The 26,348-nt window shown below is 37.3% G+C and overlaps 2 protein-coding genes across 6 annotated transcripts in view; both read right to left on the bottom strand.

Annotated features, from left to right (window-relative positions):
• Positions 1–4,908, bottom strand: part of LOC117293351 (cytoplasmic FMR1-interacting protein 2-like) — a 32,435-nt gene extending 27,527 nt beyond the window's left edge. Inside the window, exons 1-2 of one of the 4 annotated variants that reach the window (XM_033775641.1) lie at positions 4,827–4,908; positions 3,431–3,684 (exon numbers count right to left, since the gene is read on the bottom strand). In XM_033775641.1, coding sequence (XP_033631532.1) covers positions 3,431–3,640 — 210 coding nt within the window. In that variant the 5' untranslated portion in view covers positions 3,641–3,684; positions 4,827–4,908. Of the gene's footprint in view, positions 1–3,430; positions 3,685–3,841; positions 3,862–3,905; positions 3,991–4,730; positions 4,792–4,826 lie in introns of those variants that run through there. The other 3 variants (XM_033775639.1, XM_033775640.1, XM_033775642.1) reach the window with 3 other exon arrangements.
• A 2,675-nt stretch (positions 4,909–7,583) lies between these two features.
• Positions 7,584–26,348, bottom strand: part of LOC117293347 (TBC1 domain family member 1-like) — a 62,815-nt gene continuing 44,050 nt past the window's right edge. For both annotated transcript variants that reach the window (XM_033775633.1, XM_033775634.1), the window contains 12 exons: positions 25,670–25,762; positions 24,662–25,017; positions 22,460–22,614; positions 20,499–20,699; positions 19,578–19,739; positions 18,776–18,934; positions 17,928–18,079; positions 17,019–17,111; positions 15,102–15,261; positions 12,403–12,572; positions 11,283–11,516; positions 7,584–11,061 (listed from right to left, as the gene is read on the bottom strand). In XM_033775633.1, the coding sequence (XP_033631524.1) occupies positions 10,678–11,061; positions 11,283–11,516; positions 12,403–12,572; positions 15,102–15,261; positions 17,019–17,111; positions 17,928–18,079; positions 18,776–18,934; positions 19,578–19,739; positions 20,499–20,699; positions 22,460–22,614; positions 24,662–25,017; positions 25,670–25,762 (2,319 nt within the window). In that variant the 3' untranslated portion in view covers positions 7,584–10,677. The remainder of the gene's footprint in view (positions 11,062–11,282; positions 11,517–12,402; positions 12,573–15,101; positions 15,262–17,018; positions 17,112–17,927; positions 18,080–18,775; positions 18,935–19,577; positions 19,740–20,498; positions 20,700–22,459; positions 22,615–24,661; positions 25,018–25,669; positions 25,763–26,348) is intronic.

Genomic DNA, 26,348 nt, shown 5'->3' with positions numbered 1-26,348 from the left:
CTAATACCTACATCCGCAAACCATCTTAGAATATTGAAATGGTACGTCTTATCAATTCTCAATGTGTTTTACTTTTATCAGGAAATAAAGCACTTAAAGGAACACGTTGCCTTGGATCGGAAGAGTTGGTCTATAAAAGCGTTTATAACCGTTTGTTATAAAATGCATAAAAAATGGTTGGAAAGATGTTTTAAAAGTAGAATATAATGATCCACACAAATTTGCCTTGAAATTGCGTGGTTTTCCTTTTACTTTGCGAACTAACTTGGTCGGCCATTTATGGGAGTCAAAAATTTGACTCCCATTAATGGCCGCCCGTGGTAGTCGGTAAAAGGAAAACCGTGCAATTTCGAGGCGTGTTCGTGTGGATCATTGTATTCTACTTTTACAACATCTTTCTACCCATATGCATTTTATTAAAAACAGTTACAAACGCTTTTCAAAGACCAACACGACCGATCCAATAATTTTGGGTCGAGGAAAGAAAGCTTGACTCGAACAGGCTTTGAACCTGCGACTGCTGGATTAACGAGCCAGCACTCTAACCAACCGAGCTGTACATGTATGTAGCCCTAATGTTGGCAGTCTACTGCATTTTGTCATTATCTTTGTTGGGATGCCAGTCAAAAGCCAATCAACCTGTTTCTGCTGTATAGCCAGGGATTACACCCAAGTTAATGATACAACCTGGAAATCAGCAGTAGTGTGAACACAGGATATATGCAGCTTATTATTTCAGACATGTCATTTTACTTTTAAAAGACTCAAACGTCCTCTGACACAATGAAAACATTCCATTAATTGTTGTCGTCTTAAAAAATAAAATAATGAAATACATTGGGAAGAACCAGTTCATACTGTACTAGGCCTGATAGTTTATTCTTGAAGAGGCAAGGCAAAAAGTTCACCTCACTGAGGAAAATGTGACTTTGTACAGGCATCAAGGCAATGAGTGAACAGGGACAAGGAGGCAATTGCCACCATTGCCTTTATGCTCTAGCCTATTGTGCCTAGCTTTCAAAATAAATTTGGAGTTCATAGGCCCTATTGGAGTAAAACCAAAATATTTTATAAGCAACTGTAATGCAAATCAGTGTGGTTAACTGTGCAAATTAAGAAGCATTGGGGTTTGATAAAAAATAAATAAATTCATCAGCCATAACAAAAAGGGATGTGTTATGATTTCATTAATCTGACAATACAAGTTTGGAACATCATTCATGTCGGTGAATGGGAGACTTTTGAGAAGCTGAGGGTCTAAGTGTGCGTGTATATGCTCAGTATTGTGCGCGTATGTCAGAGAACTGCCGAGAAAAAGGACCGTCTAAAAGTCTCCCATTGCCCATGCTTTTGAGTGGGTTTGTTTGGAAACTAGTCATCAGGCACTTTTATTAGTTTGTATTCTTGCATCTTGCCACAAAACAAAAACTCACAATGTCCTCTCTACTTTTGACACTTAAATAGGCAACAACATCCTCTAGACCCATTTTTTTCAAGGCTGCTGGTAGGCTCTGTGAGAATGCATGTTCCATATTAGTGAATAGGAACAGTCATCAATCAAGGTATGTACATACAGTTACATATGTCAATATCAATGCATCTAGGCCTACGTACTCACACACCCAAAATTCCATAAAAACCAAGAAAGTAGCACTTGAAACATTGGTTCTAACCAATGTTTCAAATGCTACTTTCTTGGTCTAAAATTAAAAATAAAACTTCAGATTCTGGTAATGAAAAGCACCTCCCATGTACACAATGTAGTACAAGTAAGAAGACAGATTTTGATTGTGGCTACTAGGGAAAATAAGCAATGTTTAATGCAAGTTCAAGTTATCAAAAAAGTGATTTTGAAGTTACAATGAAACAATACACATGTGGGCAATTCCACACTAATGGACACAAAAGTGTGATATGGGAGGGGAATGTTTGATAGTAGTAACAAAATGAAGTATGTTGTTATGTATTTTTGTCTGTGTACATTCAGAAGCACATGAGGATTGTGGTTAACAAAAAAAAGGTAAATGACCGAGTATTTAAGAAACTGGAAGGATAAGTCTTCAAGATTTATACGTACGTATTTTGGTTATCATTTGATAGAAGTTATACTAAAATAAATGTATTGCCCAATGTTGTCCAGATACCAATTCTACAGACCCTTCGGGATAGTTACCAGCCAAAATTAAGAAATTTTCTTCCCTGCTATTTAAGAAATTTAAGTTTTTAAAACAAATGGTTACGTACAAACAAAGACAGAATTTTGTCACAAATTGTCTGTCCAGTGTTTGAACGTGACTTTTCCCCCATTTTTATTGCCCTAATACCCACAGCAACATCTCAATTTTATTGCTTACAATCTTTAAGAGTCAGAAAAGTTACTAACACAATGTTTTGTAATTGTTTTCAAATTTTTTCTTTACTTTCCAGGCCATATGTCTGTCTTTTGTTACATACGTAACAAATTTCAAATGACCTTGTAATTCCTAGAGGTCAATGATTTTTTTTTTTTTTAAATAGGAACAATTACAAACATGTTTAAAATGTAAAGGAAAAGACTGTAACAAAATAGTTCCTTTTGTCTCGATCTCACATGCCTATCTTACAAAGTTATCCCTTTGGAATGGCCCATGTATGGATAAAAACTAATTTGTGCAATGTACAACAAGTTTATCTGTCATTAGTATAGATGGATTGCAAAACGCGTCATCGGCCGCCATATTTGATGAGAGCTACCATTGGTTAAGAGTCAGTGCAGCACGTACACATTTCCAGAGTTGATACATCAAAACTGGCGATCAATGACGCGTATCGCAACCCACCCATATATATTGTGCTAGCAAGATATCATCTTAGTATTTCACAATTAAAGTTATTCAAAACTGCACCAAGATGTACACATAGCCTATATGCAGCTTTCTTTGATTTTCTGAACAAGACCAACAATGAGAGATACATATTGCGCACCCTGTTGCACACATTACAGAAACAATCAAAAGGCAAGTTCATGGTACTGGTCACAGGAAATCAGCAACCTGTCTCATCGAACGATTATCATGACTTGCTATGCAGAAATTGGTACAACTAATTTCAACATATCAAAGCAGGAAAATCATAGTAAACAAGATTTCTGGTAAAGGCCTGTGACATATATGCAATTACCAGTCAGTTTCCATGGGTGCAAATATACAAATTGAATCCAAAGTTCTGGCCTGGAATTATAGGCAAGCCTTGGCCTCCATTGCCCCTTGTCTTGGCCTTGGTGCCCCCTTTAAAAGTTTTCCTATAATTAGCATTAAGGATTTTCAATGGAAGTACCCTTTGCAAAATGAAAATAGCCTTGCCATTTCAAAGGTCAAATTTCAGGTCTGAAGTTCACCTACAAACTTGTCAATGTGAACATGACAAAATAATCAGTTTTAATTATATTTACCAGTTCAGAATGAACAGTTGCTTCCTCGATATACTTGGACATTCCCGTCACGTAAGCCGTCCTATCTTCAAAGTTGGTGTCAAAGTTGGCTTGGTACGTAATGGAGACGGCCGTAGCTTCAATACATGGCTGTTGGTCTGGGAGTGGTAATTCCTCCAGGAGATCCACGTTGGATAGGGCATCCTCGAGTGTGACAGTGGCGGCGGCCATTTTGCCACTTGTCAGGTTGGTTTCCTGATCCTCTCCGGCTGGTTCTAAATTAAAATTGTATAATACGTACGGTATAAATCATAACAAGCAAAACTTACATGGCATTTTGAGAAAGTTTCAATTGACGCAGGTGCAGAATAAAAGTCTAACAACAAGCTGTTAAGAATGTTCCAAATTTTCTTCACCAATTATAAATCTTACATTTATGTACATGTATGACAAGAAATATTACAAATGCCACACAAAACATTAAACCAATGTTTACTCATTCATTCATCTCAACATTACACCTCAGTCATCTGGTCATGTAGACACACCAAGTCAAACTTTAAAGATAATTTACAGACACCGTGCAAGTTAGTCTGTGTTACTGTTAGACTACTATATGGGGCAATACATTGCTTGACCGAGTCCATGATCTGTAGTATGTACATACCAATGTGGCATAATGCCCAAAAGTTTGAACTTTCTCTTTCCTTTGCCTGTTGTTGATGTTTTAAGTTACACCAAAACAAAACAACAAAATGAAACGAACAGAGAGTACTTTTTTTTTTAAAGGCTTAACAAATTAAGTTAACATAAAAAAATAAAAAATAATTCAATCATTCATAAAAACACAACATTAACAACAGCAACGTACACACAGTCATAATACTAAATACATGCGTATCTTTTTATGTATTGAGTTTATGTCTGCACCTGCTAGTTTGCACCTCAACCAATGTGCGAGTATACTCCAGAGGAGGTTTCTGCACAGTATAGGAAGATGATGATGATAATGAATTTGAACATGCTGGGAAGCCAAACCATTGGAGGGAAGGACCCATGGATGATCATGTGCATGGTTTACTATAATGAAATTTACCAGGATAAGCCTCAGCTAACTGCGCTACAGAAAATAAAGAAAACATTTAAGCTAAATTTTACAATACATAATTTATATTTATATGAACAGTTCTCTCTCCCTGTAACAGCAACAACAGTACGTGCACTTTCAATGAGTCACTCAGAACTGTGTTTTACAATGGTGGACTGACAAGCACGTACGGCGGTCCAGCAAAATCAAATCAGAAAGCAACAATTTTCTTACCCATGTTCGCAAGTTTGAGACCTTCAACAAGCACACATGGAAAGCATAAAGGTACAACCACAGTGCGGAAATAATACACAACATCAATTGACTTACCTTTCACCCTCCCAAACAACACAAAAGACAAGGAAATAGTATCAAATGTTAGACGGAAGTGTACACAGTTCTGACATTCTGGGCGTTGATATTTCTCACTGCCCAATTTAAACAGCGCCACCATGCGGTTGAAAATAACTAGTACGGCACTAATAATAAACGAGATAGCTGTCAGGTTGTTTGAAAAAAAAGTAATTTAACAAAAAAGTGAAGAAAAAAAAGAACTTGCAATAATATTTCATTAAAAAGAGCCCAGTTTTGAACCATTATTAACAAGTACGGCTCACAGAAAGAACTTATTTCATCCGGTATATTGAAGAGTATTTGCCTTTCTATGGCAAAACTGCCATTACGAAAAAAAAATGTATTTTAATTTTCTTATGATAGTTTATTGGTAAGTTGAAGGCACTGTTCACTCCTCAGTTTCTATGCAGTTTATGCATAGACAGAATATGTCCTTATTATCCCGTTTTTATAAATTGAATCAAACGGCTCATCTCTGTTCTTGCTTTTCTCAAATGTAATTCTTTTTCAGTTTTGCCATGGAGGGCTGAGGTGTCTGGCATTCCTTACTGTCGACCCGAGAGTGCCATCAAGTCCAGGCTGTACAGAACCCTCCTAGGCATTTTAAAATAAGTTTCTACTGGGAAATGGTTGAAAGAAAGGAGAGGAAAAAACATCCCAAGTCGATGGAATAATATTCCACAAAGAGTAGTCATTTTGTGCCAGGGGAAGGAATACTCTTTTGTGATCTAGTTAACTTCTTTTAGAAGACAATATTTTGATCAAAATTTACAATGTAAATTAATAAATCTGGGGTGATCCCTTTTTATAAAATAATCACTTTTTGTTAAATTGAAGACAATTATAGTATTGGCTATAAAGTTGTATTGTCTTTCCTTCAGATAGCTCTAAACGCCATGATTGGAAGAAAGTTTATTCAAATGAGGGTGCTAACACACAACATGAGGGGGGGGGGAGAATCTCCTGTCATATCTGCATGTTTATCTGGAGTTTGCCTATTGTAGTAAATTTTTAATTATTCATCAAAAATGTTTAACAAAATAACAAAAATATGATCCATCCAACAACAAACCACACAATACCATGACACAATACATAATAGCTTTTAACTTTTGTTTATTGGATTTATTTCAGTCTATTATCCAGCCTAACACTTCATTAATCTTATTCATTAAAGTAGTTCTGACATAACAACAGAAAGCTGTTTTTTTGAAAAATAACATTCTAAAAGTATATAACTCACTTTTGTTTAGAGTGACACAAACACAGGGGAACTTAAGATGCTTTCTACAACTGATTTGTATAAAATTAATCAGTGATAAGCATTGACAGATTCCTACATTCTTTGTGGTCACGTTTTCTTCATTTAACAATACACTTTCATCAAATAAATTCACCTTCAATAATCTTGCTCATGGAAACAAGTGTCACGACCAGGGCCCAATTTCATAAAGCTTTTTAGCAGAAAATACTGCTCAATCAATCTTGTTTGCTAAGCAAAATTTTTTTAAAAATAAATAGAGTAGGGCACCAGACCCAACCATGTAAACTTCATGGGATGTTGCCTGGTAACCCGTGTTTGCAGGTTTTTAAATTTTCTTATAGTTTTCTTGTGAATCATAAGGCATTTTTTGAAAAAATACTAATTTGCACTCAAAGTGGCCCTCTAGCATGCACTGCAGTTAGTCACCTCCAAGTTGCCTTCAAAAGTCGCCTTGTGTGTCAAGGTCTTGAAACACAATACAACCAATGTGAGGCTATGATGGGGGACAATAGTCTGGTCCCAAATATCCATTTTATGGTTTCCTCTCAGTATTCATGATACACACTCAGGGTGCAAAATAAAGAAAGATGGCCGCGCCATGGTAGAAGTTCTACAAGGCTGATTATTAATCAAACTAATTGTAAATTTTGCACTGTTTCCCTCATACATTGTAAATTCAAATATTGTAAAATTAATTTGAAACAACAGGTTTTAAACCAGACATGTTGCTAATAACGTAATTAGTAAGTACAAAACAAATCTATTACTCTATTTATACAACATATTTCATCATTTTTTACAAACATTAAATGGATCCAGCCATAGCTTTTAAATGTGAAACAAAATTTTAACGCTATTATCAAAATAAATATTGTCTTTGCAATTACTCAAAATGAAACATCACAATTATAACAAAGGCCTAAAACAATTAATTTTGAGTGATTCATTTCCAGGAAAATATTCTCTTTGAGTCTGGTATGACTTACCAAATGAGGCCTTCTTAAACTTGATGGGATATTATTAAACAAACAACGGAAGGGAACTTAACATTACTATAAAAATAAACATCAGCAAAAATAATCACAGTTCAATTTGAAAATTTGTCCATAAATGTTGCAATTTTGACAGATTTAAACTTGATGGAAAAGAAAACCACCAAAAATCATTACTTGGAATTTTTAGCACACACTTATCGTTGCCATTCAAAGGGTGTTTTAACTTCAACTTTTCTAAACAGGTTTGGATAATAATGCTAGGTAAGAAACTTGATTGCCATTTCTATGCCCCTTTTCAAAACCTCACTTGGTAACGAGTAATGGGGAGAGCTTGATTGTATTTGAGGTCTCGAAATCAAGCATATGAAAGCACACAACTTCGATAATTATCTCGCAACTTCGACGACCAATCAAGCTCGAATTTTCACAGGTTTGTTATTTTATGCATATGTTGAGATACACCAAGTGAGAAGACTGGTCCTTGACAACTACCAATAGTGTCCAGTGTCTTTAAGTATCTTGCTTAAGGGCACAAGTGTCAAGACCAGGATATGGAAATATATGAAGGGAGGGTATATTTTGTCAATTGGTGACAACCAAGTGCATTTTCAGGTTATTTCTATGTTCTTTGAAAATAACCAGTTTGAATGTATTCATCGCTCCAAAATCATTAGTATTAATATTCTTGTTTAACTCGGATTACTCTGTCCCAACTATTTCATTATGGATACCTATATTAGTCTTGATTCCAGCTGTTACTATCAGGTTCTTTTGACATTACATGACTCATTCCATGGTGGTTATTCATCAGCACTTGGCACAATCAGAAATGACTGCTTAAAATAAAAAACCAAAAAGAGAAGCTCAGTCAAACAAAATACCCTCTGGAAAAAAGACTACATCATCATTTCAAGAACATATTAAGAACTGAGGCCGCAATGTTTGTATGTGTCGGCAAAACAACACCATAAAGTTAACCAAGACTGACAATTTTACACAACTAAATGAGAGTAATATACTTACGGGGGAAAAGGCTTTTTGGCATAACAACTTTACCCATCAAACTAATAATAGTCCTATACTTCAGACACTAAAATAAATGTAACTTTTTAAGTTTCATAATTTGTTATGGTTACATCATTGGGCTTAGTCTAAATTAAGTAAAGATTATTACTAAAATGTTTTAGACCTCTCTTCACTTGTTTAATAAAACTAACACATTTGGAGACAACTTGTGTTTGACAATGCAAGCAAGCAACACTTCATTACCTTAAGTTATCTATAAAATTGAAATTGAAGATTGCCAAAATAAATTTCAGAGAAGATTTTATTTCACTTGAATAAAATCTCTTGCATCTACCATGTAATACTGTGGTGTAATGAGGGGACCCTTTTTAGAAACAACCATTGCAAGGTCCAATTCCATGAAGCTAAAATACCTGTCCACAGGGTTTTGGTTGCACGTTTCAAGAATACCCCAGAGTTTTACTGCTTACCCCTACTCCAGTGCAGGGTTAGCTTTTTCCCAGGGTAGATCAGGGGTAAAGGGATCCAAATAAGGAAGGGCCAGGTCGTTATTCCCCTGGGTTACCCCCCCCCCCACCCCAGGGAACAGAGTAGTGTGAAAAGGGTTTGTTTCATTGATTGTGGATTGTTTGTTCAGGATTGTTCAAGGCTGCATGGCCAGACAACAAACCAGATCACGATTCCTTTGGGGAAGATTCCGATATTAAACCAATTCTTTTGGTCCTATCAACATCTACCTGCAGGAACAGTATATATCCCTAACAAGATTTAAAGTAGTTTAATGTTAATGCATTGTTGGTGTACATTCTTTGACAGTGTATTGCTGCAACATTCGGCGAGTACAAAAGATTTGGCAAGCACTGAACTGATTAACGTATGTACAATGGTGACAATTTATACAAAGACTGTTTTTACATCATCAATTGAAGTAGTATCCACATTTATCTGTAATATACATTTATTATACTACTTTCTCTGGGCATTATTAAAGGGAAAAAATTATCAATGTAAACATCTCAGAGAAAAAGGAAGAAAGGACATTATAAGATACGGGTTTAATTTTCAACAAGTACTGAAAATAGCTTCTTATAAGAAACAGAATGAACCTATCAAATGAACAGTTTGAAATCTTTTCTTGAACAGAGATTAAGTTTTAAAATAATATCCAGCTTCTTATAAGAAACAGAATGAACCTAATAAGATCAAATGAACAACTTGAAATCTTTCCTTGAACAGAGATAAAATTCAAAAATAAAATCCGTACAGACTGACATTATGGCTATATGGTTATGTGTTTGAGTAAATAAGTCAATCTTAATTATCCTAATATTATTGTATGCAGCCCAATAACTGCAACAAATTCAGTAATACTCGTTTGCATTTTCAATGTTTAAGGAACATTAATGATTTTTTTTACATTTTTGGCAAAACAAACTGACTTCTATTCATGGTACTTCCACACACACAATGCTGTCCCTTTCAGCTTCTTGGATCTAGTACATGCAAATGAATGCCAGTGATTGGTTTCAGCCAAACTCCATTAGCATTTGTACCTGGATTCTTCCCCTAGAAACTGAACGGGGAGAAATCTGAGCACATCAGTTTCTGCGCAAAGCCTTCAAAACTTTCACCACAATTTGGTGCCAAAATGGCTGTCTCAATAGATCACCTGCAAAACTTTCATGAAAAATGAGCCAAATGTGTACAGGGCCCAATTTCATAAAGCTGTAAAAGCAAAAATTACTGCTTGGCAAAATTCTTGGGGCACCAGCCACAAAAATGCAAACTTCAGGTAAATTTAGATGGTAACCTGTTTCTGCTAGGCAATACTATTCTGTGCTTAGCAAGTTTTGGTGCTTACATGCTTACTGTGAAATTGGGCCCAGAAGACAACCAGATACCCCTCTTGCTACACCACGCCTGTTAAAAAACCAAGCATTGGAACTTCCAATTGCCTAATCACACATATTATGAGTTTGGATGGATCGGTGAAGTAAAGGTTTATCCAAATTTATTTCTCCATCTTTCATGACACTAAACTGTTATCTGTTATGTACAATATAATGTTGCATTGTTACATATAGTTTGGTCCAAAGCCTAGGTATTTGACTGTTTCGATTTTGTTTTCTTTTCTGGAAATGTTGTTCTCTCAAAGAGCCTTTAATTTCTTTTAGTAGTAAACTGGAATATACCTCAGCAACACATTTACTACAAGGCTGGTTCACAAACAAATGTAGATTTGAGGGAGAGATATTCGACAAACACTCTAAAGTATCAAATTCTTCAAACTTCTTCAGAAGTCCGTATGAGAAGTACACCGATGATAAAACAACATTTCTTGAAATAAGAACGGAAAACAGCTCAAGACCACGGATGTCACATCTTGAGCTAAAGTGCAAGAAGCCCCCAGGCATGTTGCATTAAATAGATCTTTAAATACCAAGCGTCTAGCTATAAACAATGTCATGCCGCTAGATATAAATGCTAACGTGCAGTACTCAACGGACTGTATCGGCAAAACTCACAAAAAGAGAGAGACCCATCATGATAGGTTATCGGTCGGCATATCTATCTCGCTACTCCCACTCGTGCTGATCTCACTCCCGGAGCTCCCGTTGCTATGGTTACGACCCCACTTCTTCTTCTTCTTGTTGATGGAGGCTACCTCCGTGTCGAGCTCGTCCAGGGAGCAGGTCTGGGAGCCGGAAAGATTTCCCGTCCCGCTGTCGGCCTTCTGGTCCGGCGAGGAGTCCTTTTCATCGAAGGAGCTCTCTGACAGGATAGAGGTGGTGGTAAAGTTGATGCCGGCATCCTCCAGGAGGATGTCTTTTGGGAGGAGGCTGCGGAGTTTGGCGACAGTGTTCAGCAGAGCCGCTCTCTCTAGGTTGAGAGAGCGGATCTCAGATTTGTGTTTGTCTTCATTTTTCTAATAATTGAAAAAAGAATAATGATTGACATTAAAAGCAAAAAGAAAGCAATTTTGTGCATGCAGCAATTGGCTTAAAGTATTGATGATTTAACAATCAAGAACTGATCTTTCAAGCACATTTTATCCTTTAAATTGTAAACAAAGTAATACACAAATTATTGGCTTCCCAAACCAGGAAATAAATAAATCACACTGAAAATAAAAGCTTGAATTCTTACCCTCAGGTTGTGGATCATGGCCTCTTGACTGTGAATGGATGTGTGGGCTCCCTGGAGCTGCTCCAACAGCTCATTGTTATGACGACGCAAGTTACGATTGGCTCCCTCCAGCTTCTGTATGTCTGTCACCGCCCTGGAGCGCTGGTGGACAGGCGAGGGCGCCATCTCCTCTTGAAGAACGTGGTACTCCACCTCGTAGGCGTGTAATTGCTTGGAAATATCCAATTGGTAGGCCTTGAAAGAAAAAAGAAAAAAAACAGAGACCGATATTAAACATTCATCAGAACGACAACTTTGTATATTGTGAAAAAAAGAGGAAATGGTAGGCCACAGTCAACTTTGTACAGTTAATTCAATTCAATTCAACAGAAAAAACAAAAAAACGTGATAAGCAATATACAACCAAAAATACAAGATACTAGACTGCTCAAAAAGCCACTCAAAATAATGTAGCTGGTGACTGGTAAGACAAAAACTAGGCAATCACAGAACGGCATTGAAATTGGACTACATAACCATGGCAATATTTACAACAGTAAAAGGAAAACACTAGATAGTCACACTGATGTAAAAAAGAGAGGAAATGCTGTAGGCCTACATGTACAACAGTTGACCCAACTTCCAAATCCCAAGTATACCAATTTAACAGTATATTGACTATTATTCTGTCAGGCTTCCTGACGCACCTTGTTTTAAAAGAAGGAAGAAAACAAATCCCAGAGAAAATCAGCTAATCTAGAGAAAAGTCTTATGTGTGTTGCCGGTCAAGTTCTACTCTTATTTTTTTATTTTTTTATTCTGTCTGTCTTGTATAATTTCTTCTAAATGCTGGTCCAGTGTCTATTTTACAAAGACGCTTTACATGCACTTTGGTCTTTAGATTACGCCTCCATAACTTGCCCAAGTTTTGTTTTGATTTGAGCTTATCTATCTCATGTATGAATGAACGCATACATCTGAAGGCAAGCTTTTTATCTTGGAAAATCTTGATGCATTTGGGTCTTGCGCATCCAAAGAAAACTTGACACACAATCACAAAAGGTGAAGAAAAAACAGGTGATCTATGATCACAGCGGCTACACATCGCTGAGTCTTTTCTTGAATATTTAACTCTAATCACCTTATTGATGACATTCTCCATCTGGATTATCCCCAGCATCGGCAGTGTGTCCTTTAAGAATTCAATGATGGCCTCGAAGCCATCACAGTGTAATAGCAGCTCCTCATGGCTACCTAGTACGATCAAAGCCACCTTGAAGATCACCTCAAACCCCTGCAGGAAGATCAGATCTGCAAAAACACAGCACCAGGGGGAACAAAACAGATGAGCTTTGAGATAACAACTCTTTGCCGATTGAAACAAGATATGACATTCAAGTTGACTTTAAAGGCACTGGACACCTTCGGTAATATTTCACAGACCAGTATTCTCACTTGGTGTATCCCAACATATGCATCAAATAACAACTCTGTGGAAATTTGGACTCCATTAGTCATCGAAGTTGCAAGAGAAGGATGAAAGAAAAACACCCTTGTGCAACAAATAGTGTGCTTTCATCTGCTTTATAAAAGGATTCAGGTGAAGTCTTTTATTATTAAGGTGAGAAATTACCTCTTTCTCAAAAACTATGTTACTTCAGAGATGTTCAGAGGAAGCCGTTTTTCATAATGTTGTATACCATCAACAGATCTCCATTGCTCGTTACCAAGTAAGCTTTTGTGTTTAAAATTATTTTGAATAATTACCAATAGTGTCAAGTGCCTTTAAATGTAAGTATGCTGTGTACAGAACAAGAAAAGCCACGATCTAAAGGCACAAACCCTGGGAAAATTATCACTAAAAACACACAGTATTGCCTTAGTACTGGGACATCAAACTGACAGCAAAATAACACCCGGCAAGAGCTTGGAAAAAGAAAGGATCAAAACTACAACCGTATGTATATAGTTAGGAGAAATGATCAACATGGAGATAACTGAGAGTTTTTAATTTTGTTGTCTTCAATTTATTATATTTATTGTTTGTTAATCAATACATTGTACCGAGTCTCACTCCTTGTCTGTTTTCAGGTGTTGTCCAGTTTTCTAGGCTTCACCTTGTTTCCCACATGTTGACATCGTAAAGTGTTTTTTGTTTACATTCAAGCATGGAGGTAGATACCTCCATGATTCAAGTGTGCCCCGTTAAATAAAGTCAACTATAAGCTTACTTACTGTAAACATGTTACTTTGATTCTGAAGCACAATAGTGTTTAAATTTGTCCTTATACAAATTGTATTTACTGTTATTGAGGATGTCAATGTTAAATAAATGTCATATTTAACTGAATTGAACTGGTTCTGATTTCAAGATTTCTGATAAAAGCAAACCTCAGTTCTCACTTTAGACCTTTATGGCAATATTTTCTGGCAATCTTTGTCGGGTTCCAAAAGGCAGGGGGGGAAATTGCCACCCTGCATAAAGGTCTACAGCACGGCATACAAACAAATAAGACTTGAGAATACAACAATTTTGTGTTACAAAAACCCAAGAGGGGAAACTACAGTGAGGGAAAAAACAGGATTAGAATGTCAACTTCTGTTTGACTTAAGAATGCTTTCGCAGGGTTCCTTGAGGGATGGAATTAAGAAAATATAAGATCCTGATACTACAAGTGATTATAGTCATTAGTGTTGAGTGGTGTACTGAGATAATGTTGATGTATCCATGGAGGGACTCCATGATTTATCAAAGCTACTGACAAACTTCTTGTTTTTCTTCATTTATGACTCCCCATACCCAAAATCAGGCACTTCTCCAAAGCAAGTGAAATTACATTTAAGTGCAGGCAATCGAAACATCGCACATGACATCAATGTGATGTAATGTCTTTTAAAAAATATAGATATGAAGGAGGGGGGTGGCAGACAAAGGATAATTTTGGGGGAATTGTGCATTTGATGGTTGAAGGTAATTCAAGATTCATAACCTCAGACAGTTTCACTATTCCTATTGGTGGAGAACGCGTCACGTGGGTGTGTATAAACCTTTGTTTATGACCAGTAAAAAGTGTTGAAAACATGGGTGTGACACGCAAGCTTGCACCTGTGCTTATATAACAGTTTCTTCATTCCTATTGGTCGACAGCAACGGCCGGGACAGTTGTGCCACATCATGCGATACGCGCGACGCGCACAGCATTCCCTTATAAGGAGTTGTTTACCCGAGGGCCTTACCATTTCATAGCTGGAGGGGTGTTGTGTTGAAAGAAATCATTGAACAATTAAAATTTTTGCATTTATTTTACTTTTTACCAAAAAGTGTTGAATCAGTTTTCAACTAGTGGTTTAAACCCGCCGAGGCCTGGTTCTTGATAATTTACCTCGACTTCGTCTCGGTAAAATTATCAAGAACAAGGCCTTGTTGGTTTAAACCTTGAAAACCTCTTTACCACACATTGATTCCCTTATTTAAAGTCATCAAAGGCACAAACCCATCAGCGTTGTAGCTAGACCAATTTTAACGGTGGGCTCTAAATCCACCAAGAGCAAGCAGATCAACAACATTTTTTATGTTTAGATATGGGGCCATCATTGCTGAAGTGCAATCTGGGGAAAATCTGGGCTGGGCGGCACAGTGCATTTTGCTCAGAGTGCTGGGCAAAAATGTTTAGTTCTAGGCAGGCTCGCCCAACACTGCACACCATGGCTACAATGCTGAAACCCATCACCTAACTGCAAAACTAATTACACACAAAAATAGGTGTTATTTGAAAGCTCTCCTATTGCTCATACCCAGTTTGTCACAGAGTGTCAGAATTCATTTAGTATTCAACTTACCAAACACCTTTGCGACGAACCCGAGGGGAAACTGAGAGGCAAAGAGAGTGAGGAACCACGGAGCGGCGTAGAGGGACGGACCGATCTCATTCTGCTCCAGATGGTCATACAGACGCTTGTGGAAGTCATGGAGCAGACGAGACAGCTGGTACATCTGGATCTAAATATTGATGTAATTAAGATCATTAGAATGGTGTGTGCTGCAGGTGTCTAACATCTTGGTTTGCAATGGGTTGGTCTCTACAGTATTCCTCATCTAGTTAGTAACCTTTGTCTAGAATTGTTTATTTATTTTTGTCAACTTCAATTCACATTTATTTCCACAAAATTGAGAAACCAGCCATTTGCAAATGTTTCTAAAATAGTATTTTTGAACCGGCAAATTGGAATTACCAGGCTTTTATTTTTTGAACAGCCTGAGTTCAAAACAAAATCTGCATTTCACAAATACCTTATACTGGGTATTTCAGAAAGGGCGCACTGGAATTATAAGGTTCCCAAAGTTTTTTCAAGAGCGTGAATTGTCAATTCAAAGTTATGTTATATCTGATTTACTCTTTACAACGCCTAAGCAGCCGCCAAATGTTGTCCTCCCCCTCCCCCAACTTGGAAAACACTGAGTGCTTCTCATATAGATGTAAGCGTAAAACAAAAAATAATAAGAAGACGTTTGCAAACATATTACCCCCTAATTCATAACACTGGCTGTATATAGCTCCCTGCTAACATTTATTTCCTTGGCAAATATATTTGTTCTCGCTTGTTTTCTGCTCTAGAGACTTCTACTGAAAAGTACATGCACCCACCATGCACCCACCATGTATCTTTTAATGCTGCACTTCATGGCGGTCTGGTCTATGCAGACATAAAATAAACAGCTAGATGTTCTCTGTCGTGTGTGCATATTGACAGTGCAAATACCCACTGGTGATGGGGCAGGAGGTACACTTGAAGTGCATGCACGAAATACATTACATGTACAGTATATAGTTTTTGTTTAATCACAGGTTAAATGAGCCATGTGTACATCATTTATGCATGGCAAAGCCCATCATTCAACCCATCTTTCCAGTGACTCAAGAGAGAATTTTAGTCAGCAAAAATGATTACCCTAACAAAATTAAAGCAATGTTATACTACAATAGATCATAGGAGCAAGGAGATTGATATGGAGCACATGGACCAAATTTCATAGAGCTGCTTAAGCAGCAAACCATGCTTAGCAATTATCTGCTTAGCAAAAAGAGACAGGATACCAATCATAAATGGTGCATGTGGAATGCTATTTTGGTTGGTAACCTTATTCTGGTAAGCATAATGTTACTATGCTTAGCTACTTTTTGGGCATAAGCAGCTCTATAAAATTGGGCCCTGATGCTTAACATCAATAAACGACCAACAATAAATGCACAGACAGAGTTCACTAAAGACATACGTTCATTGGTACAGTATTGCAGTTGTTTCTACTGACTTGTCCGGTAAGATATTATGTGAGATCAGGATTTAAATATCATTTTCTCAAAGTCAACAAAATGTCTGGGTGATTTGGGGTTGAACAAAGACAAATTGACTAGAGCAGGATTTGAACCAACTGAGATATCTAGCCATCTGTTGGCAGTCTCCCTATTAGTTCTGTTTGTGGTTTAGTATTTAACATCAGAATTTCTGAATGGTAAATTCTGGTTAACTTCTTACTTGTCCTATAATAACCAAAGTCTGCCAGCAATGAATTGTATATACATGTATATACTTAGGACTTAATTAAATACAAATATGAGCTTTATCTCCTTAAGCTCTGTCCTAATTGATCTTTTTGTCTTTCTCATTTGTCCACTGTTTCTTTAAGGTGTGTGTGTGTGGGAAGGGGGGGGGTGCTGAGTCTGGGGTTTTGTTTTGAGAAGAATTCTTGACACTAACCTGAAGTGCAATCATGTCTGGCTTGTACTGTCTACGGAAGCCCAGTGAGAACATCAGATAAACTAGCATCTCAAACGACTGTTCCTCATCCATCTGGTAATGACACATACATACACAGAATAAGAAACCAATCAAAATCTTATACACCGGGCCTATGGTGCATCTCAACTAACTCACAAGATCTTCACTCAAAACAAATAATGTCAAAACAAAATAAAGATGACTATCAAATCAATTTGTAATTCCTCCTTTCATTAAGAAAACTGCCAAGAAACATTTCATGAAAAAAAAAGACGTAATAACTCTTTTAGTGCCCCCTTTGTGTTTGTGTATGAACCTAAAACGTCCAGCTTTTTGAAGGTTTTCAAAATTCTGTACAACAAATAAACAAATAAGTCTTTGTAACCAAACAAAAATGTATCTTGCTGATTTGTGTAACATCCCAAAGTCAAAAGTATTTCTTGAGTGACAATGCCCTCTTTTGATAACATGTATATTATGGGTTGAACATGTACAAACGATGACACCTTTTGAGTACATAAAAAAGATTGTACGTACAACAATGGTGCTTTCAGATTACACAAAATAGATCAAACATGTATGACCCTGGCACTGAACAAGTTAATATCATCGAAAATTCTTCAGATGCTTTACTTTTAAGTAAAAAGAAGTACAGGTTTTTTATACATTGAAAATAAAATGTCCTGTTCCATGATTTGTGTCAACCTAACTCAAAGCAATATATCACAAAAGATTTGTAATGAGTTTGTGTGAGTTTTGTAGGTTTTTCTTAGTCTGCGAAAAAGACAACATAACGGTTAATTTCTTATGAGATGTACATGTAGTGATGCACATCAAGCATGAATAACGTCATCCTATAGAATTCCCTGATCGGGAGTGGTGACTCACGTGCATCAGCAGCACCCCGGCAACAAAGCTCAGCCCCTGGCAGTAACCAACATCAGTGTCCAATAGGGAATACGCTTTCAGCAGGTTGAAAAGTGAGAGCTGTCCCCGGCCGAGTGGATTGGCAAAATACGGATGAGTTGGAAACGTTCGACCTGAAACGTGAGAAGATGGAAATCGTCATCGGAGTTCAGAGTAATCAATGCTCGGGAGAAAAGAGACAACCATATCGCTTTCACATTCTGTCTTGTAATGTTATCTTACATTGTGCCGTATGGGGAAATTTAACAATACACTTTACAAGCACGTCATACAGCACTGTACATAAATGCTTGAGATTCGGAGAATAGCACAAGAAGGAGAGAATGGGAAAAGCTTGTGTCCGCCTGCTGTGCAGCCGACTGATGATAATGATGACGACATAAAAGCTGGCCAGGTTATCGCAAGGCAGTTTTTTTCCCTCAGTAAAGGGCAATGTTATTACTTTTCAATATCTACTGGAATGTTTCAAGGGGCATCAAGACAATGTGAAACTGTGCTTCATTGACACGCAACAGGGATTTCAAAATAACTTATCCATGTTATTCAAAGGAGAGAGATTTACAGAAATATTCTGATAATCACTTCTTACTTTTGGGTACTATTTTTATATCCTTGATTAATGCAAAGCCTTGTCCAATCCTTTATGTAATTTGTTTAATTCAATATTTTTTTAATCTACTTTTATTACACATCTCACAGCACAAATTGGCTAATAACAGAATGAATAGGAAACAAAAAGAAATGTTCAGTTTTAGATGTGGAAGAAAAACCCTAAAGGGGGAAAACATGGACTTATTATCTTGACTCACCTAGATCAATGAGTATGGCATGTTGGTGAATGGTTAACTGTTTGAGTAGCTCCTTATAGGGTTCGTGCTCAGGTATCTTAGCACTGACGACACAACCGATCAGCTTCTGCTGCTCACAGATCAACTGCCATATCTCTCCCCTCCTAGTCTTTGGTATACCTTTGTGAAACAACCAAACCAATACAGAAAACCATTTACAAATCCAAAGGTCAAGGATAATAAAGTTCATAAGAGTATACTACTTACAAATTATACTTAGGCTGTATCCGTATTGCTACAGTTAAAGCTATGATGGTTGCTAAGGGTGTTGAAAATGACTTTATATACTTCATCACATGATGAAGCGGAACAACGAGAAGCACCAGCAAGCTGATGTACTAAAAGGTCTATTCATTACCTTCTGTCTGACAACAGACTTTATGAAATTGGCCCCAGATCTACGGTTTTCAAGCTTTATAACTTCGCCAAAAAAATAGTTAATGGCCTGACGTTTCGACCCAACAGAGTTTTTTTTTCGAAGGTTTTATAACTTTATCAGCTATAGATGGATTGCAATATGTGTCATTGACCGCCATCTTTGATGTATAACAATGAAAAAGTGCAAGAGTGTACGCGCTACGCTTGACTCTCAACCAATGATAGCTCTTCACGCATTCACAATTCATCAAAGATAGCGGCCGATGACGACTATTGCAATCCATCTATTGTCTGATGACAGTGAGCACTTTGGTAGCGGTAAGGGATCTAGTATTGCCCATATGATTTGTTGGTCATTGAGGCACCTGCCTTATGAGTTACCTACCTTGTCTGAAGGTATCAGTCATTTCATCTCCACTCAGTCGGACGTTACTCCTGTTAGGTCTACTTAAGATCTTCTCCCATGTTATCGTCACTTCCTTCAGACATGGTGTGATCTCCTCATAGTCTAGCTTGATGCGTTTCTCATGAGCAGCGTCTTGCCGAGCTGATGTTCAACAAACAAAGGGAGAAAAGTATAAGGATGGATCTGACTAGTTCTATTACCCATAAACACCAATGTGTGTAAGCACTGTATACTCATTTCTTTCCCGAGCTCTGTGAAAAAAATCACCGGTATATTACTCGGTTTGGATTCGAACCCGGGACCTTTGCGATTCTAGAGCAGATGTGTAACCACCTAGACCACCAAGATTGCCTGGTAGCTAGAGGTAGTTCGAACTCTATATTTTAGCAGCAGGTACCGCAGCAGGTACCTTACTAGTTCTATACAAGCAGTAATAATAGCAGGCATTTACAAGTTCTTTTTTAACCCCTGTGTGTTTAAAAGGGAAGGTACACGTTTGGTAATTACTCAAAACAAATATTAGTTTAAAAAACTGACTTTGTAACAAGCATTAGAGAGCTGTTGATAGTAAGAAATGGCTCACTCTGAAGTAGCATAGATTTTGTGAAAGAGGTAATTTCTCACTAAAATAATTGAAGACTTCTAGCCGTACATGTCGTGTAAGTCTTTTATTCCTATATCTGAAAGCACACAAGTTCATCCAACAAGGGTGTTTTTTTCTTTCTTCACTTTCTCGCAACTTCGATGACCAATTGAGCTCAAATTTACACAGGTTTGATATTTGGTGCATATGTTGGGATACACCAAGTGAGAAGACTGGTCTTTGACAATTACCAAAGGTGTGCATTGCTTTAAGGCTACATAAAGGAGAAAGGGCTCCAGATGCTCCACGAGTCTCACCTTGTAAGTTTCTGTTCTCCTTGTCCATACGGATCAATAGGATCTGCTCTCTGATGGCCTTCTTCCATAAATCACTGATCTGTTGTCTTGAGCTGAACCTCTTTGGTCTTGGTAAACTGTCCTGCCTCTCCAACCCTCGGATAGATGGCAACCCCTCAGTTTCAAACACGTCTTCCTCCGCTTCCTCATTAATATCCGACACTGTAAAGAAATTTAATTCAATTCAATTCAAAGTTGCGTTTATTTCCACATATTATCACCAAAAAGTACAGTCAATAATATATGAATGTGGAGGCACGTAAAAAAAACGGGGCTTGTTTAGGAACAGGCTACAAAATGAAACAAAAGACGAATAAACAAAACAAACAAAATGACACCTACACCAAGTAACAATAACAGTGTGTGTTTACATGTTCGTAGACAACAAGCAACAGTAGTAAGATGAGATATAATTCAACCGGGGAATCGTTTCAATTTTAACAAGGCACAATCTGCATCATGGGTGTTTTGCAGAACGAAGACATTCCTCCATTAAGTCTTGTGCACTGTACTTTGAGCAACTGTATATCAATATGGGCCCTTAAGGGTAAAATACACAAAAGACACCACTAAATGGCAGAAACTTGCTTATATATCCTATAATGTGACTTTAAAGCCATTGGACACTTTCGGTAAACAGTATTGTACAAAGGCCCACACTTTGTGTATCACAACTTATATATAAAATAACAAACCTGTGAAAATTTAGGCTCAATCGGTCATCGGAGTCGGGAGAAAATAACGGGAAAACCCACCCTTGTTTCCACATGTTTCGCCGTGTCATGACATGTGTTTACTATAAATCCGTAATTCTCGTTGTTGAGAATTGATAATTGTTTCAATGTTTTCTCAAAAAGTAAAGCATTTCAAGGAATAATATTTCAAGAGAAGTCTTTTACCTTTACCTTCTGTAAACCCTGTAAGTTATTTGTAAATTAGTGAACTTTTATTTTTTTTTCTGTTCCGAAAGTGTATAATGGCTTTTAAGAGTCATTTGTGTCAACAGTTTCAGCATCGGCCAATAAACTGTTTCTTTCTTTAGAAGAACAGACTGATCTCACTTGTCTTATGGGTAAGTAGACTTTGAAACTCAACAGAATTGAAAGATATTTATCAGACTCAAAGTCAACACTCAAACACCATTTAGTATATAAATTTTATATTTAATTGAGAAAACACAAGACAAACGGCTTGACACAAAACTACTGTTCAGTGTAGATTTCAAGCCCTGCAAATATCAGTGATAAGCTGTTGAAATAAACCCTGAATTATGAGCGCAAAAGCTTGCGAGCCCCGAAGCCTGCCAACAATTATTTATCTTTGACTTTTAAAGCCCTGCTCTGCAATCTGGAGTGTTCCATATGGTTTTATCTTCATGTTCTTATAAATAAAAATGTTTTCTTGTTTAAAGCCATTGGACACTTTCGGAACAGAAAAATTTTTTAAAGTTCACAGATTTACAAATAACTTACAGGGTTTACAGAAGGTAATGGTGAAAGACTTCTCTTGAAATATTATTCCATGAAATGCTTTACTTGTTGAGAAAACATTAAAACAACATAAATTCTCGATATCGAGAATTAAGGATTTATTTTAAACACATATCATGACACGGCGAAACGTGCGAAAACATAGGTATCGAGAATTACGGATTTATTTTAAACACATATCATGACACGGCGAAACGTGCGAAAACATAGGTGGGTTTTCCCGTTATTTTCTCCCGACTCCGATGACCAATTGAGCTTAAATTTTCACAGGTTTGTTATTTTATATATAAGTTGTGATACAAGTGTAGGCCTTGGACAATACTGTTTACCGAAAGTGTCCAATGGCTTTAACTCCTTTCTTTTTACTGGAATAAAAAAATAAAAAAAGGATTTCTGGTTAAAAATTGAGAAAAAATCCCCCAATATATGTACCTTGTCCATGTTTTGATTCGCTGATTGGCGTGACCACACGGTTGAAGATCTGTTGTCTCCATGACATCCTACGAGCAGTGGATGCTCCTGGGTAGGGACTGTAAGGGCTTAGTGTCAGGGTATGTGGTCTGTCATCATAGAATGCGCTATTCGTTCTGGATAGGAAGGAATTAGGAAAAAGAGCCATGTCAATCAGAAAGGTCTTACAAAACAGGAAAGATGTTATGTGGTCTAAGTGATGTTTGAAGCTTTGCATGGTGTGAAGGATAAGAATAAACTATAAATAATAATAACTTCCGAGTACAACCTGGTGACGTTTCTTTTTTGAGGGAGTGTTGGCTCTGAAAAGAGCCGTATGGTCTTCACGTTTCAAACAGTATACTTTGCTCATCTTCAGGAGAAATTCTTCTGTTTTTGAAGTGAACTTTTTTGCAGGAGTTGAACATAGCTCAACTGTTGCGAGTAATTTGTTGTAAATTTGTGACGTTGAAATTCGTATCGCATTCGCATTTGCATTCGCAGGAAGGATGAACCGGGCTTAAATCACAGGTCCTGTGTATTGTGTCATGCATGTGAAAGTACCCATGGGTTTGCCAGGGTGTTTCTGGCATAGTTAGCAACAGATCACGTTGCATCAACCTGTAAACCCCTACAAGGTGCTATGTAAGTGGGTCTTACAATTCAGTCAACTCTGCATGTTCTATATATAAACATGCTGTCAAAATAATGAGGAATTTGAAAAGCTTGTTTTGTGTGACTAAGTGCTTAATAAGAACCAAGAACAGGCGAGTTCAATTTGTATAAAGCTATTACTGTATATGCATCTTAAAATGAAATTTAGGAAATTTGAGGAGGTGGGGGGGGGGGGCTATTTTTTTCTTTTAATCAAGTACCGGTATCACCCACAAGATCATTCTTGTTCAATTTATTCCTAGAAAAATAGAAAAACACGCAACAAGCAACAAGCAAATTAAGCTTTCCTTGCACAGTGGTTTATTTGTCATCCCTTCAGATCTTGTTTTCAACTCAAACTGTGTCAACAACAAACACGTTTGTTATCATAATTGGTTGCTTTTACTGATGTTTGTTCATTAGAAAGCAGTGCCCTCGAGCATTGAATTTTAATGACACAGTTTCGAAAATAAACAGCTCTGAAGAAAACAAACCATAGGATTCTTGTTCTCAGGGGAACTTGTCGTTCGAGGCAAACAATCAACCAGAGCGTCAGATTTTCCCACACAATTTGTCTTGATTGAGTAGAGTGACCAGTTCCTTGAATCTTCATAATGTTCATAGCCCTTGGTCAAGAGCCCAAGAAGATTGCCTTGTTTGAGAAAAACAATTTTTTTGGGGGAAGCCTTCAAATTTTTTACAGAAAAATCTAAATAACATCACGGACAAGCAATTTCTCAGTAAAGCTGTGCCTCTCCGTTCAGTGACAGTCTATTATTATCCATAGCCCTTGGTAAAAAGCTCAGAAAGATCTTCTCTTTTGAGAAAAACATGATTTTTGGGGAAGCCCTCCAATTTTCTTTTGAAGAATCTAATAAAATCACATCACAAACAGCAATTTCTCAGTAAAGCTGTGCCCCTACGTTTAGTGGCAGTTTTCGACTGCAGGCCCAAAAGCATCAATCCAACAAGAATGAAAAGACAGCATGGTGATTTGTGGGTATAAATCCACCATCCTTCTAGCAGTTTTTTCTCTGTGTTGGTGGCATGAACAGGGCAGGGTTGAAGCAAGGGCACTTTCTTTGGGAGGGTGTATGGAAGTCATTTTCCAACAGTCGTTTTTTACTCAGGGGTCGTCAGTTAGCAAGCTTGCAAAAACAAAATAGTTGAAAACAATTTGCGCTACATATACAAAAACAAGAGAGCTTAACCAGATAAATGGAGCCGTCTGTATTTTGTATGCAACAGGCTTTAATGGCAAAGTGTATTTGGTTTCCAACACACCCACCCTAATGCCATCAAACTGTGTGGGCAAAAGTTTCTCCAATGTGTCATTACCTGGGAGAGTCGTATTCATTGATTTCCTAAGGTAGGCCATTCCATAAATCCGAAAAGTGGGTCAGGTCTCAGATTCATTTTGTCTGAGGGGAAGAAAACTAGGTCTAAATCATCTTGCATCCTTTGGCTATCTGGTGCTCAATGAATTCTCAATGTGTTGTTATTATTGTAATTATTTTTAGAAATGTTTACCTTGACAGCGGCACCTTGCGCAATGGGGTTGGCTTCTGCACTGCTTGAAGGGCTGTCTTGGCCGTCTGCGGATATTGAAAGCTGCTTTCAGGGGGCGGGGTCTTGGGCGATGGTGAAGGCGTGTCACCAAGGGTTTTACTGCGAGGGCGTGTCATGGGGGATACCATGAACTCCGGTAGGCTGTCCTGTTTGCACATGATGGGGCTCGGTCGGCGGGGCCGATCTTTACTGTCGGGCGGGGTGGGGATGTCGTCCATGCTGTATTTGTGTGTCGTTGTGGGTGTGACGATTTGAACAGGGGGTGTGTGTAGGGCTGTGGAAACTGGGGAGTCTCGTGGAGATTCATGAGGCGACTCCTAAAGGAAAGATACAATAAAAGTTGTTAATAAAACAGAGCTTCCAACATTTGCATCTTGCAAAAGGGACATTTTGTACAATAATCAGGGAATATTAGTTTCACATTTAACATAAATGAACATAAGTTTCCTTAATCAGGGAGAGTTTCAAAATTTCTTTAATCAGAACATAGAAAGATTTCTTTTTATTTTAAGGGAACTTTCTGCAGAATCAGGAAGAGTTGGCACCTCTTGAAACATTTATGCAACCAGAAAAACAAAGTTATATAAAATGGTAAACTTGTGTTAAAAGTTAAATTTCAACCAAATGATCTTCTCATAAATGGACTATGTTCAGAAACAAAAACGGGTTTTGAATTCACTCTTCAACAGTCGAAAGGTAGAAAGGAGAGAGTCTTCAGCTTTTCTTCAGTTACAAAGACTTTAGGGCCCAAATTCACGGGCTACTTACTGCAAATTCTGTGCTTATGTTCCTTAAGAAATCATGCACTCTAATATGCACCAAAAACGCAAAGTTCTGTGGAAAACAGGCCTTGAAAATTGGACCCGGATCACAAGTGTGAGTCCCACTAGAGTTGTAAAAGTGAGTGTAAAACTTAAATTATGTTAGATCACCTATTAAAATAAGTGCTTTCAGCTAACTGTAACTTACAACACTGTTAATGGATTCTTGGGTGCCTTGTCTACTCCTGTAACCAGTATTGGGGAAACTCGTCTGATCTTCAATGGAATTTTTCTTTTTGTTCTAAAGCAAAAAGACACAAGAAGGACTTATAAGTTAACATGTCCAATCAAACTTAATACAATAACAAGGCAATATATAATACAGTTTTATACATGGCTAGTATCTTAAGACACTTAAAAAACAGAAACATTTGGATTATATTCATGTACTTTTTATCAATTAGTCTGTTCACTACTTTTTTCGCCATTTGCTTTAAAACTATGTCATGTCTGTTGCCATTTTACTGCTGAAAAATTTAGCGCATTAAGTTCTCGCATTACAATTTCTTGTGGCAAAGTGCAACATGCAGAAATCTTACTTAAAATAATTTTTCGTCAAACTTTGGTATAAAACATTGTGAGAAATGTGGTAACGTGGTTTTTGAGAAAGAGCTAATTTCTCACCCAAATATTAAAAGATTTCAGCTGAAGCCTTTTATTAGTAAATGAACCCACACACATTTTTGCAACAAGCGTGTTTTTTTCTTTCATTATTCTCTTGCCCATTCGATGATCAATTGAGTTCAATTGTTTACATATTTGTTATTTTATGCATATTATGTTGGGACACACCAAGTAAACTAACTGGTGTCATTGACAATTCACCA

This window comes from Asterias rubens, chromosome 8 (assembly GCF_902459465.1).
Source record: "Asterias rubens chromosome 8, eAstRub1.3, whole genome shotgun sequence".
NCBI classification, from domain to species: Eukaryota; Metazoa; Echinodermata; class Asteroidea; order Forcipulatida; family Asteriidae; genus Asterias; species Asterias rubens.
Note: the sequence above shows the minus strand (reverse complement) of the source record. Positions and strands in the feature narration are given on the sequence as shown.